Source organism: Suricata suricatta, chromosome 5 (assembly GCF_006229205.1).
Source record: "Suricata suricatta isolate VVHF042 chromosome 5, meerkat_22Aug2017_6uvM2_HiC, whole genome shotgun sequence".
Classification (NCBI taxonomy): Eukaryota; Metazoa; Chordata; class Mammalia; order Carnivora; family Herpestidae; genus Suricata; species Suricata suricatta.
The window spans coordinates 14,664,615-14,679,957 of record NC_043704.1 but is presented as its reverse complement, the minus strand read 5'-3'; the positions used below and the strand labels follow the sequence as shown (position 1 = coordinate 14,679,957).

The 15,343-nt window shown below is 35.2% G+C and overlaps 1 protein-coding gene across 4 annotated transcripts in view; it reads right to left on the bottom strand.

Moving 5' to 3' along the window:
* SCAF4 (SR-related CTD associated factor 4) overlaps nt 1–15,343 on the bottom strand; it is a 58,538-nt gene that overhangs the window by 28,038 nt on the left and 15,157 nt on the right. For 3 of the 4 annotated variants that reach the window (XM_029939066.1, XM_029939069.1, XM_029939067.1), the window contains exons 2-7: nt 8,483–8,566; nt 7,506–7,550; nt 5,953–6,114; nt 4,661–4,796; nt 4,206–4,345; nt 3,416–3,592 (exon numbers count right to left, since the gene is read on the bottom strand). In XM_029939066.1, the coding sequence (XP_029794926.1) occupies nt 3,416–3,592; nt 4,206–4,345; nt 4,661–4,796; nt 5,953–6,114; nt 7,506–7,550; nt 8,483–8,566 (744 nt within the window). The remainder of the gene's footprint in view (nt 1–3,415; nt 3,593–4,205; nt 4,346–4,660; nt 4,797–5,952; nt 6,115–7,505; nt 7,551–8,482; nt 8,567–15,343) is intronic. The other variant, XM_029939068.1, reaches the window with a different exon arrangement.

Below are 15,343 nucleotides of genomic sequence, written 5' to 3'. Positions count from 1 at the left end.
CTCATGAACCACCAGCCAAAACCATGAGCTGGAAGCTTAACAGATTGACCCAAGGCATCCCTCCCATGCAAATATGTTCTTTAATTTTTTTTTATAGTTTACTTATTTTTGAGACAGAGAGAGACAGAGCATGAGTAGGGGAGAGGCAGAGAGAGAGGGAGACACACAATCTGAAGGAGGCTCCACGCTCTGAGGTGTCAGCACAGAGCACAATGCGGGGCCCCAACACAGGAACTGTGAGATTGTAACCTGAGCCGAAGTCGGTTGCTTAACCAACTGAGGCACTCAGATACCCCCAGGTATGTTCTTTAAAGTTTTAAGATCTAAATCTAATGCTTTGGAAGATGATTTGAAGCAATTAAAAAATTAAACTGAAATCTATCCCAAAAGGCATCTTTTGTTGCTGTTTAGGAAACTGAAGATCCATGAAGCATCTGAAATGAACTGTTCCCAGTCAGCTGTTTTACTAGCTTAAAACAGACCTTTCAGTCAAAGGAAAAGCACAGAAGTTCTTTTTCTAAACTTCACATCCAACTAACAAACACTGACCAACCAACCCACTTGAGGTGAAACACTAGAGGAATTACAATTCAAATTAACAACAACAAAAAAGGACTCCATTAACGTAACTGTTATTGAACAGTTTTTTAGAAGTCCTATCCACCAATATAATAAGAAAAAGAAGGGCGCCTGGGTGGCTCAGTCAGTTGAGCATCTGGCTTCAGTTCGGGTCATGATCTCACGGTTTGTGGGTTCGAGCCCTGCATCGGGCTCTGTGCTGACAGCTCAGAGCCTGAAGCCTGCTTCAGATTCTGTGTCTCCCTCTCCTCTCTGATCCTCCCCTGCTTGCACTGTCTCTGTCTCTCAAAAATAAATAAAAAAAAAAAAATTAAAAAAAAGAAAAAGAAATGGGCATAGATGTTGAAGAGGAAAAGTCAAATTTAGTAGTTACCCAGAAACCTTAGAGAACCTACTAGAAAACTAAGTGTTTAATAACATGACTACTTAAAAGAAAAAAAACTAAATACCTTAAGATTAAATGAAGCAATAATTGTATAAGATTTGTATGAAAAACGTTGTTATAGAGGTTTAGTGTAAGAAGCTCTTGATACTTCTTAAATTAATAAATTCTAAAATTTTTGCTAAAGTTCATCTTGAAAAGTATGCTGTGATGGTTAACTGTACCAATTTGGCTAGGTTAGGGCGCCTACTTGTATTCATCTTTATGTTCCTGTGAAGGTCTGTTAAAAAATCTAACAATAATTAAATTAACAGCATTTGAATAAAGAAATACCCTCCATAATGTGGAGTGGGTGGGCCTCAACCCACTCAGCTGAAGGCCTTAAGAGTAAGAACTTAGGTTTCCTGAACAAGGAATTCTTAAGAGAGCAACACAGAAAACTTGCCCCTTGGAATTCAGACTCAAAACTGCAACATTAACTCTTACCTAATAAATTTCCAGCCTGCCTTCTGCCCTACAAATTTCAAATTTACCAGCCTCCACAACTGAGTCAAATAATTCCTTAAAAATCAACTGATCTCTACCTCTCCCCTTTCCTTCTGTGTGTGTGTAAGCAGTTGTTTCCTCTGGAGAACACAGATTAATACATATGCCAAAGTTTGAAAAAGGAAGAGTGGGGGAGGGGAGGTGGATAATACCTGGAAATGAAATATAGAATATAGTATATATATTTTGCAAGTACTTAAGTTGTTATGATGCAGAAATAAACACATTAGTGTAGCACAGCAGAATCCAAATGTCCACAAATAGACACAGAAACAAATGAGAATTCAGAATTCAGTGTATAACAAAAATAGTGAGGGAGAATTGGCTATTTCCAAAAAATTCAAGATGTAACTATCTTGAATCATATTCTAAAATAGGTTCCAGATGGAATGAAGAGACAAACACAGAAAACAAAAATATAAAACTACCAAAAGAAAATATAAAATTAAAAAAAAATACAGGTGGGGAGAGTTTTCCTAAACTCTGAAAGAATATAAATCTGTTTAAAGCAGAGAACTGCTTCCCTTTTTATTTTAGAACTTCCTGTATTATTTGCAGTTGTTCCCCCTATTAGCATGTACTCCTTTTTTACTTATTTATGTTTGTTTATTTATTCTGAGAGAGAGTGCATGATCAGGGGAGGGGTAGACAGACAGAAAAATCCCAAGCAGGCTCCACTCTGACAGTGAAAAAGCCCAACGCTGGGCTTAAAGTCCTGAACCATGAAATCGTGACTGGACCTGAAATCAATTGGATGCTTACCCAAACTTTTTAATTAGTAGTTGTTCATAAATCACTAAGATATAATGACAAATAGTATTACTAAATGTATTCTTTTTTTTTTTTTTTTTTTTTGGTTTAAGTGGGTTTCATGCCCAGTGTGGAGCCCAACAGAGGACTTGACCCACAAACTCTGAGATCAAGACATGAGCTAAGATTAAGTCAGACCCTTAATCAACTGAGTTGCCCAGGAGCCCCCCAAAATGGATTCTTAATTTGGACTACTAGCAATAAAACTATTATATCTTAAAATTAAAATCTGGAAAGAATAAAAAAATTTAGAGATGATTAAACTAAAAATATTACTTAATTCTAGGGTTTAAAAAAATTTTTGTTTTTGCAGTGAGACTGTAAAATGAAATGAAATTTTATACAGTCATAAACCCAATAAACAGACAAGACATAAAACAGTAAAGATAGAGTTGTTTGGGTTACCATTTCAAGGAGAAGCTCTAAGCTTTGCAAATTCAGCACATCTATGTCCTTACCTGCTCAGCTCCTTAAACATGCATGCCTATGGCCCAAAAAGCCGTTAGAAGATACTGAACCAACAAAACTCTCAAGTTATACATATGGTAACTAAGTTTTAACAGAAAAAAGCAAAAGGTAACTTTAATACCTATCAACATAGAAATGGTTAAATTGTGATACATTTAATAGAATAGTCCTAATAAGCACTCAGTAAAAATGTAAACCTAAATCCACTAACCTTAACAACGATATAAGAGGATTAAGATCAAAACAAGCAAGTTAAAAACTGTATATATTATTTATAATATTTATAATTATAATATGATGTATTGTGACATATGAATATATTATGACCAAATAAAGAAAAATATATCCACCGGAAATTCGTCTGGAAGAGAGTAGTTATCTCCCAAGTATGGGGGTTAATGGTAAAAGCTCTACTATTTACTTTTCTACTTCCTTTTTACTGAAAATTTTTGTAATGAGTATACATTACATTTATAACCAGGAAAAATAATCAACATCTTGATGTTGAAGCCGAAAATCTCTCAAACTAAACAAAATGAATAATCTGGAGGGAAAGCAGGGAAGAAGTAACTTCCACCTTCCAAAGTGAGTGATCCAAACAGGCAAGGTGGGCTACTGAGTGGAGCCTACCTTGTCAAATGCAGTTTTCTGCTCAGGCGGCGGGAAAGCAGCTTTCTGTTCAGGTGGCTGTGCAGGGGCGGCCTTCAACTGAGCTGTGATGGCCTGAACCTGTGCCATCACAGCATTGTCAATGGCAGGGGACTGCGGTTTTGGAGGCTGCTGAAAAGTCTGAAGGATCTGCTGAAGCTTAAAGAATGGGAAAACCGATAAACCACACAGCGAAGTATAATCACAGCATCAAAAGTTAATTTACTGAAGAAAAAAAAATCTTAAAAGGTGGCTCAAAATAGCACAGCATAAAGTAAACTGGAAGAAGAAAACACCTTTTAGTAATAGTTAAGTCTGGTGTAAATATCAGGGATTCAATGTCGGTCACTTAAGGTTAAAAATGTATGCTAAGACCCCAAAGGCAGAAAATGATGGTCAAAAAGAGAAAATACACTGAACTGTGAAAAAGTTAAATATATGTTTTCTAGAAAAATGTAAAATTCACCTCCAATCCAAATAATTGTGAAGTTCATTGGAAATGCTAGAATTGTGAGCAACAATACCAACCAGTCAGCAGTCTTGAGGTTCTCTTCAAAGAGGTATTGCCATTTCTCAGTGTGTGGCTCCCGTTATTTTTCACCTTTCCCACTGACCCTATTATCCCTATGCCATTACTGCCTACTGAAGACTTTTCTAGGTGAAAAGTAGAAATATATTCTCCCTTGAATGTCCTCATCAGTTAGGAAAGGAACATAAAAACTGACAATAGTACCTAACCACAAGGAATTTAATCTTTAGATAGGTAGTTTACCTGTTGACCTTGAGTTGTCTGAAACAGCTGGGCCACAGCAGCAAAAGCATCAGAGCTAGGCAACTGCGGCACAGACGGTACAGAGTTGGTAGTGGTTTGGGGGGGTTCAGAAGAAACTTTAACTGGAGGCGGAGGTGAACCTAAAAGAGAAAAGGTCATTAAGACCCACAAAAACTTTAATCTACACATTTTCCTTTTTCAACTCCATTAAGCTTTTTTACGGTAACATTCTATTCATTTTAATATATAGTAAAAATATAGATTGTGGTCCTAGACTCTGTACTCCAGCACAAACTGAAAGAGCATATTTTTATTAGAAATGAGAATTGTGGAAAGTAAACCATAGCTTCCAACTTAACTTTTTTTATGGAAAAATTCCACCAATACAGACTTCAAAATCTTCATGTACAAAAAGTTATAACATCGTCTCAGCTCACAGACATGTTTGACCATACCTTCATTATTAGTAACATTTTCTGGTACTGGGGCGGCATTACTGGTTCCTGCTGCCATGTCCAAAAGAGGCTGAATAATTTCAATTTTGAATACTCCATTTTTTTGCCAAAGGTTCAGCACGCGAACTATTTTACTCTGTTATGTGTAACAAAACATGAATATACAATAAATATTTGCATGAATAATGTATCATACCTCTTACTAAATAATAAAAAAAATCCCGAGGCTAATATTTCTGTATTAAGTCGGTTTCACCAACAAGGAAAAAGAGTTATCTTCAGAATTACAATCTGGTTAAAAACTACTATAATTAGCCATTCTTCAGTAGTGTAAACTAAAGTAAAAAACAAGGAGTAAAAGGGGGAAAGAATCAGAAAAGAAATAGAATCTAGATAATCCAAACAAATGTAATAAAAAATGTACTTGAAGTTGTCACTTCATTTATGATTACAAAGAAATACCATCACTGATCAAAAAAAACCCCTGTTATCTGAGAAAGTAAATGAAGTGAAGGTTTAATTCAGGATAATTCTAACAGTTAAAATATTTAAGAAACTGATCTGTAACTGGTATGTAAGTAGCTTTATGGACCAGTAAACATGGAGATCCAGAAATGTGTTATTCATGGAAATAACTCTTATGCCTATTCAAGAAATGATCTTTTCTCTTGTACACATATCCCATAAGAACACTCCTCCAAAAACATGAATACAGAAACTACAACACTCAAATTTATACACTGTTTACTGTAAATGTCTTCATTCTTCTGAGTAGATTTAGCAGTGTTATTTCTCCTACCTACTAGGAATCCTATTATTAATGTCTGTAATGTTTTTCTACCTTTTTACAGTATGTAGTAAAATCATCTCTAAATATGAGGAATTAAAGACCGTAGTCTGATTGCTAATGAATATCATTTATGCTCTAGCATTTCTACAGGCAAGGGAGAGCATCAATTATTGGTCCTTTCTTCTGGAATACGCAACAACATGAGAGGAGTACTGCCCTTCTCGACTGCAGAACTCATCACTCAACTACAAACGTATCTTAACGTCTTCTTTAAAGCAAGATGGTGCTCCTTTTTCAACAGTACAACATTCCTGAAGGACTTCACAAGAAAACTGATTAAACATGAGATGACCACCAAACACTGGATTTTGTTTCAAGTTCAGAGACCACCACATAATTATAATAATACAGTATGCCCCATATATATAATATATATTTGAACAGATTCAAATAAATATAGAAATAAGAATTCAAGTTCTAATGTCAAAATTATTAACGATACCTTATCTTCAGATGGACAAAGATATAAATATTGGAATGTGGCGGTTATGTTTTTAGAGAATCTTGGCCCAAAAACATCTTTATCAGTTCCAAACTGATGACGGGACTGTCGCACAATTGAGTCAATTACATATAATCCCGGAACCTTGTACTCTGGTTTACACTACAAAGGTAAAAATGTAAAGTCAATTCAAGAACAGCAAAATCACAATTTGACACCCATTAATCTCCCTTTTATAAAACTCTACATATCCAGTGAATGCTTCTATTTAGAAAGTGCCTGAATGTTTAGCTCTTACTGGCTAGCTTGTCAAAGTTCACAGATCTACACAAACTATCAATTATCTTGATACTTCAGTTCCCCAATAATTTACATTGCCCTCTGATCCTTCTACCTCCCCACAATTTCCCAAAATCAACTTTACGTTACCAATCCCTACGCCACTTCTGTACAAATCCACTTTTTATGGTATTTCCTACTCCAATTTATCCTGCTTAAAAAAATTATTTTTACTTTTTGAAATTACCAGAAAGATAATTTTAACAGCACTGATTTTAATTCTACTAAAGCACAGTACCAGAGAAAACAAAAGCTAAAAAGGAAAGATCATTTTTGGCCTAGCAAACCCACAAGATAAGAAGAAAGGAGAGACATTTATATACATTTCTAGTGGTATAATCTTTGCAGAAGATGATTTAGCAATAACAGCAACGCCTTATTTGATTGAGTAACTTCTGGAAACAATCACGTGATGGAATATTCTGCAGATGTTTAGGATAAATTTAGTGGAAAAAACAGGTTATTGATGTCACCACTTTTCCTTTTATGAACGTACATTTACGTAATAAAAAAATGAGTAGATCCAAGTATAAATATCATAGTCATTTGGGGAGGTGGCATGTAGGTAATTTTAATTTTTTTCTACTTATTTATACTGTGACTTGCCACTATAAAAAACTTCTACTGACCATTTTTTTGGTCTATTGGGACTCTAATTCTTATCTCTTAGCTAGCATTCCAAAGCCATGCAGCAAAGACAACACCACACGCATTTATTAGTATGTGCCACACAACACAGATCCAAGTTGGAGAAGACAGAGATGATTAAGTATCCGTTCTCGGTCCTGGTGAGACAGATGTGTGCTAATCACATGGTCACAAAACCAGACACCACAGTAAAACTGTAAAATGATTTAATTATGACAAAAGCAGAGAAAAATTAGAAAGAAAAACTTTGCAAAGGTATTTCATTTGAAATCTTCCAAGGTGAGTTACATGTGAACAAAGCAGACAGGGCAAACCGCAGGGGAGGGGCGGCAGGGAAGCGCCCTGCCCAGCACAGGGGACTTGCTGAGTGCCTGCCTCCTACTAAGTGCTCAGTCAACAGGACTGCTACACATTTGTTTTTGTTTTGTTTAAAAACAAACTCAAGCGATTAAAAAGAACACTTAGTGACAACTTTTTTTATAGACTGGCTTTCAAAGTAAGCATCCAAATTAGTAAATTACAAATACTGATAACTAAAATGAGGCAATAAGGAAATGGATAGTTACCTTTTTGATGAACTTTTCTACTATTTGAACTACATGCTTATAAAGCTGAAAAGAATTAGAAGAAAATTACTATACAGTTTACGTATTTCTACATTTTCAGCAATGTAATTAGAAAATACTTGAAACATTAAAATTTTCAAAATCTGAATAATTCTCAAGATAATGGTGAGTGAACCATGAGAAATAATCCCTAGTCAACAAGTGAACAATATAAATCAGAAAGAAATTAAGTAAAACAGAAACTGCGTGGCTGACTCAGTCCGTTGAGCCTCCGACTCTTGATTTCGGCTCAGGTCATCATCTCATAGTTAGTGGGATTAAGCCCCTGTGTCTGGCTCTGTGCTGATAAAGGAGAGCCTATTTGGGTCCCTCTGCCCTTCCCCTACTTGCGCGCGCACTCTCCAACACACACACACACACACACACACACACACACACACACACACACACACAAATAGGCAACTGTGTGAGGCAATGGATGTGCCAGACTGTGTTAATCATTTCATAATGCATATATGTATCAAACCATCATGTTCCTCTTTTCTTTTTAATGTTTATCTTGAGAGAGAGAATCCCAAAAGTATGACTCAGCACAGAGCCCAATACAGGGCTCGAACTCACAAATGTGAGCTCATGACCCAAGCTAAAATTAAGCTGAACCAACTGAGCTACCCAGGAGTCCCAAACCATCATGTTCTATTATGAAATATGTTTGATTTTATTTTCAATTATACCTCAACAAAGCTGGAAACAATATAAATGGGAGATACAAACAACAACAACAAAAGGAAAAAAGCAGGTTTTGAAATAATGTTACAATGCAAATATACTGTACTTTATTATCATACACCTTCAGCAAAAAATAGTTACTGCTCTCTCATTCAGCCTAAACTAACAGGGTGAATTCTCCTGTTTAAGAATATTTTCAAATTTTCCAAAAAATTTTTTCAAATTAAATATATTTATTTTATTCTTACCTTAATAGCTTTAATAGCAGCTTTAGTAATAAGAATCATCTTGGCTCGAGAGATGGGAGGTTTCATATCCATAAGTGAAAAGAGCTTAAAAAAATAAAAATAATTTAAAAATTAAAGATAAAGTTAGAGGTCAGTTCCCAGTTCTACAAAAATACTGCAATTTATTAACTAAAAGAATAACAAACTTTTCGAACTAGGTTTAAGAATTTAGCAAGTAAATAAAATCCAAGTACTTTCCTATATAACCTGCATCACCACTAAGAAAATACAGTGGGGAAAAAATATTGAACATTAGCAAAGAAGAAAAAAGAAAATAAAACATTAGGAAATTTATAAAATCTGTAACTAAAATAGTTACAAAGTTTTGCTGAAGAACTCAAAGATGATTTGAAACGAAAAATACCATGTTCCTGGACTGAAAGTAGCAATAGTATGACTCAAGATTTTATGCAAACCTCACTGAGTTTTAAAGAACTTTAAATAATTCTAAGGTTCACTTGGAGAAAAATACATTAAATCAGTCAAGACATTTAAAATCTTGGAATTCACAATTTTTTGAATTAGGACTAAAACTGGCACCATTTGGAACAAATCTCACGACAGTAAATCCAACAATCGGGTGCTCCCCCATGAGTTTTAACCATATATGCACACTCCTTCCCCTCAAAGTTTAAATCCAACCAAGACATAATGAGCGCCCACAGAGGGTTATAAAGACAAAATCCTGACATTAAGAAGCTTATATCTAGCTTCTTAAATTCTTCTTCGTCGTCTTTTTTTTTTTTTTTTTTTTTTGCTTTTGTTTGATCATGGGCAAACATTCACCTAGGACTTCTAAAAAAGAAATTTTGAAATAAGTTCGAGGGCTTTATATGAATCATATTTCCTTCCATTTTCTTCTAAATAATGTTATTTAAAGACACAGACCTTTATTAGACCACTAAGAAGCTAACCTAAAGAACAAAGTCTCTTTTCATAGGGTAAACAGTCCTACCAGGTAAGATATCTTAAAAATTCACACAGAATTTTCATAGCTTTTCAAAACTACAGACACAACGGGACTATAGACACAACGGGACTACAGATAACAATAACATAGAAAAGGCATGGAATGCCAGATATCATCATTCCAAGAACCAGATACTCTGGTTTAAGCAGAGAAAGGTAGAATTTTCCCATAAGTAATATTAAGATACAGAAAATGGGAAAAACACCAAGATATTGGGGAAGGAATTTTTAAGGCATTTTGTTTTAAAAAAGTGATTCTCTAAATAAGATCATGATTCTTATTTCTTAAAAATTATCCTTGAGAAGAATGCTAACAGAAAACAATTAGAGACATTAATCTTTGAGATTATAGAAACTAAGGAGAAATAAAAAAAAAGATAATTTAAAGTATTACAACTTACATACAAATTCTAAGAATGTAGAGGCACCTGGGTGGTTCAGTCTATTAAGTGTCCGACTTTGGTTCAGGTCACGATCTCAGCGGCGCACTAGGCTCTCCACTGTCAGCACAGAGCCCGCTTTAGATCCTCTCTCTCCATCTATCTGCCCCTCCCCCATTTGCACACCCGTCTCTCAAAAATAAAACATTAAAAAAATTTCCAAAAATGAAATGTAAAATTCTAAAAATAAAATATATAGCATGCATTTACAAAGGACATATTCTGATCATTTATGAGTTACAAAACTTATTAAGGATTAAAACACTTTATTATTACTTTATTATTATTGTCCAATTTCTTCCCCGTACCTTAAAGCAAAGGAATGCAAAAAGATTTATACGTGGATCTGAAGAAAGAACACCAGTCAGAACTACTTCTCTGGTCATTAAAAGCTTAGAGAATCATATTTTCATGAAGCCTGAGCCAAAACTAATATTCATTTAATGTATCAAATGGCACCTCTTGATTATTTCAGCAGTAAGCAACTTGCCATACAAAAAAACCCCAGCCAACAGAGCCCACAAGACAGATCAGTGTATCTTCTGATAAAATGCTTAAGAGTCTAAAACTTCTAACTTGGTAAAAAAATTAAAATAGACTCTATCATATAGCAGAACCATTCAAGCAAAAGACCAGCAAGAAAATGTCAAGTGCTATCCATTATCTAAGAGACAGTGAAAAAGTATTAATACATTTCATGAAGAAAAGATGACTTGGGAAGATGGAATCAACATCTGAGTACTACTATGTATAAGGAAGAATTAAGTTTAGTGGCACATAAATTTATTTAGTTACATTAACAACTAACAGATTCTCTTACATGTTTTGAGATGATATTCAAAAGGGCTACATCTGTTTAGGATGATGCCCAGAGAATGGGTTTGAACCAAAATCTGCAGATTTCATAGCTCACAATTTATAATGGCATATTCATACCCTTAAAATGCTGCTTATTGATTAAATACATAACAGACCATTAACTATGATGGGGAACACAGACAATATATCAAACAGGCATTTCAGCCTATCTACATACATTATTTTGATTTAGGGATAATGATGAAACATACCGAATTTAAATGTAGGATGCCTACTGAAATTCAGGGAGACATGAGACTATGGATCCTGAACACAAAAGATCCAGGCTAGAAACTGGAAAGTCATAAAATCAAAGCTATGAGTATGGGTGAGAAGAAATTTGTAGTAAGAAGACAGCCAAGAGCACATAAGTTAAGGTATACCAAAAATTCCAATGTGGTACAGAGAAAGGGGTTGCAAAAATGCACACCAGGACAAATGCCAGAAATTAAAGGCATCTGGTGTAGTCAAATCTTATATAAGAGGTGCAATCCAAATCTTGTTCAGTTTTGACTACTAGGTGGCTAAACAGTTATGTTTTTCAAAGGGATTCTGAAGTCCAACTGGTAAAGTGGCAGGTGAGGAGGCAGAAATGCAGTTTTGGATCATTTTTCATTAATGTAACGAATTTCTGAGAGCTCATAAGTGGCAAGCTAAATGTCTGGTACACAGAACCATGTTTCAGTGCTTTAGGGATGACCACCTTTAAAATATCTCTTACTTGTGAGCACTGTAATCCCTCTATCACATTTAAGTTTCTGATTAGATGTTCTTTATTTTCCTTTACAAATGCCTTTCTTAAACCTTAAAGCTGTACATTTGTATTTGATATAATTTACGAAGAAAAGCACTACAGGCAACTGGAGGTTTAAAAAATTACCTTTTAAAGGCTCAATGAAATGTTACCAGTATTTTCTTGACTTCTTCAAAGCACAAAAATAATCAATCAGTCTCTACCTTTCTTTATTGAGAGAGACAGAGTGCAAGCAAGGGAGGGGCAGAAAGAGAGGGGCCAGAGGATCCGACACCAAATAACCTGATGTGGGGCTTGAACTCACCTTGAGGTCATGACTTGAGCCGAAGCTGGACACTTAACTGACTGAGCCACTCAGGCATCCCCTTAGGTCCCTACTTTTGCAAGGCAAAAAGGTCCCCTAATATCCAGATCAATGCCTTCATTGGGTATAGAGACTCAGAAAGTATGCTGAAATTGATATACTTTACTGTCATTATGTACACTGACACTATGTATTTAAATAGAAACACTAATAGTCTTAATGATAGTTAAATATTATAGTTCCATTTTACAAATGAGACCACTGAGGCACAAAAGTTCAAGAATAGCTAGAAGTCATAAAGCTAATTAAGTGGTCAATCTGTGGTCAACCAGTGCCCAAAACTCAAGTTCTTTCCAGTAACTACCTAACAATAAGGAAATTAATTAATACTATAATACATTACCCTATGGAATGACCACCACACAGATATTAAAGATGATAAACAATATATGACTAAAAAAATACACATATATACACATGCATGCATGGAGGCCCAAATGAGAAAGTATACAAAAATGTAACTGTTATGAGAAGTTGGACCCAAGGATTTTTCAGTAACAAAAGTGACCTAGAGATAAAGGATGTGCCTAGCAAGCAATAAGAAGCAATGTACTGTCCTTAACTGGATCTAGAGAGAAGCTGAAATTTAATCATCTTAGATAAGAAAGAGTTAATTGAATGTTGGCTGAGGAATCTCTCAGAAGTATACAAACTTGTGCTGACCTAAGACTCGGATTATACTTACTGAATTTTTAAAAACAATAAATTTCTGTTTAAGTAATGATCAGAACAGAAGATCAATAATCAACTGTCTGGGAAATCCTGGCTCCACCACTTGCTATGAGAACTTGTTTGTTCATCTGTAAAATGAAAATAACAGCCCCTACAATTAGAGAAGTTTAACACAAACAATACTTAATGCAGCACCTAGCACCGAGTAAATACAAATAGGTGCTACCTATTATTACCACCACATATAATTTGGTTGAAGGAGAAAAGAATCCTGGAAATAATCTAGTGTTTTTTCAAACTGTGGGTTGAAATACATTAGAATATAAATGCGTACTTAATGGATGTGACACAACTTTAATGGAATAGGGTAAAAAAATAAAACAGCACTGTACACAGCAAGGTAAATACTATTTGGTGAAACTTCTTACTTTTGTGTGTGAGTTATGTATGCCCAAGCACTTGACTCTTTATGTAAAATTTTAAGCCTTACCATAGGGGTGACAGTCAAAAAATGTGAAAGGCAAGGACTCAGAGAAAAATTATTTTGTTTCCAAAATGAGGAAAATAAAGTCCAAATTAACTGCTGTCAACTTTCAATAATAAACAGATTCCTTAAACCACTAATATATTTCTTAGGAACAAACTGTGGGAAAACAGCATTGTTCAAGTTAGAAAAAAATTTCCTATTTTTCAATCAAGTTTAGAATATGCAATATATTCAGAGTAGAAAGAAGGGTAGAGATAATTCAGGCTCTAGTTATTTCTGACCAACATCCAGTCTCAGCCAACAAACCTCAAGAAAAAAATCTATTGCCTATATATAAAAAAAAGCCTGAGAACCATAAAATTCAGTAGAACTCCCAACAAACTACTAGTGAAAAAAAAATCAGACATTGTGATATTCCGGAAAGAGTCAGAAAGACCTGGTTTTGATTCTGGGTCCAGCCAATGTAACGCAATTCTGGGCAGATTATGTAACTTCTGTAGGGCACAGTGTCCTATGTAAAAAGGACATGGTGGTTATCTACTTCAGAGGTTTCAATGAGAACGGAACTAGTTCTTGCATATGGAATGACTAGTGTTATCACGTGCAACAGGATGGGTGCTCAACAATATCACTAGGAGCAGCACTCTCCTTACTATTACACCTGTATTCACAACTAATGTAATCTGTTGATGAAAACAAATACGCCAAAGCAACCAGAGGAAAGCATGTAATTCTCTAATATAAAACAGAAGCAGTAGGCCTATAAAAGGTATAAGACCCCCCCCCCCAGAAGGCAGCAGTCAGAAAAACATATGTGCCAACAACAGACTGAGTTTGGCTTTTTGCCCCATCACTAGCTGAATGACTATAAAAGATAGCAACCTGAATAGTCTTGCTACATGGAGAAGGCTGATAGACATAGTAGTCTACAAATTATGAAGAATCATTCATCAAAACCCCTTGTATCAATAAAGAGTAGTTTCTGGAGAAGGTAAAGAATAAGAATACTGGGCCTGTGACACCTGTAGAATTCATAGTCTGAGGTAGTCCAAGTAACAAGATACTCTGCTATTTACAAACAGTATAAACTTTGACAAATTTAGTTAACTTCTTTAAACTTCAAGGATTTTTTAATCTGACAAGGGGGATTAATAGCATACATCTTAAAAAGCTATTAGGATTAAATGAGATAACATACAGAAATCTCAACCTAGTAACTGACACGTAAGTGGCTCACTAAATAAAGCTATACAATGTCTGAGAATCTTTACACACACACTGAGTTTAATTTTTTGTTATGGCTTAATGTATTTCTTGTAGTGCATTTACTACTCAAACCCTGCATTTAGAGAAAACTTCCCTGTAGTGACAGTACGGTACTATCAAAGACTCTTAAAGCTGTATAGCACCAGTACTTCCACCAAATTTAGAGCCACTTTTATAATGTATCTGCAGGTCTCACCTAGTGACATAAGGCTTAAAAACTCATAACTAATCAGCTCAAAAGGTTACAAAAGCCTCCTTGTAAACTAACCCTGAATCTCCCTTCTGACACCTTCCCAGTATTGTTCCAATACTGAACAATATTTATTTCTCATGATAAAGTATTTAAAGATAACGAAACCTATTTATTTCCCTCCCAACTATCTTTGTCAACTATTAATGAAATGATATTTCCTGATCTATCTGGGCTGATTCCTTTTTTAAAGATACTTATTTGTTTTGTGAGAGAGAGAGAGAGAGAGAGCAAGCTAGCAAGCACAGGAACATGTGAGCACAGGGAGGGGCAGAGAGAAAGGAAGAAAGAGAATCCCAAGCAGGTTCTAAACTCGGTACGTAAGACCTGAGCTGCAATCAAGAGTTGGATGCTTAACCGACTGAGCCACTCAGGCGCCCCCTGCCTGAATTCCTTTTTAAGTAATGATCATCCTAATGACCAACCTAATGATCATCATCCAAATATAATACTGTGTTAATGGAATCTAGTGGATTTTCTTAATTAATTAGTTTCCTACTTCTGCAAAAACACATTACCACAAACTCAGCATAAAAACAACACAAATTTATCTGACAGTTTTGAAGGTCAGAATCTTACTAGTCTGAATTAAGGTGTTGGCAGGGCTACATTCCTTCTGGAGTCTTCAGGGCAGAATCTATTCCTTGGCTTTTCCAGCTTCTATAGGGTACCATACTCCTTTGGCTCATGGTCTCTTCCTCCATCTTCAAAGACAATGGGGTAGCATCTTCCATCCTCCCTGACCTCGTGTTCGTTGTCACA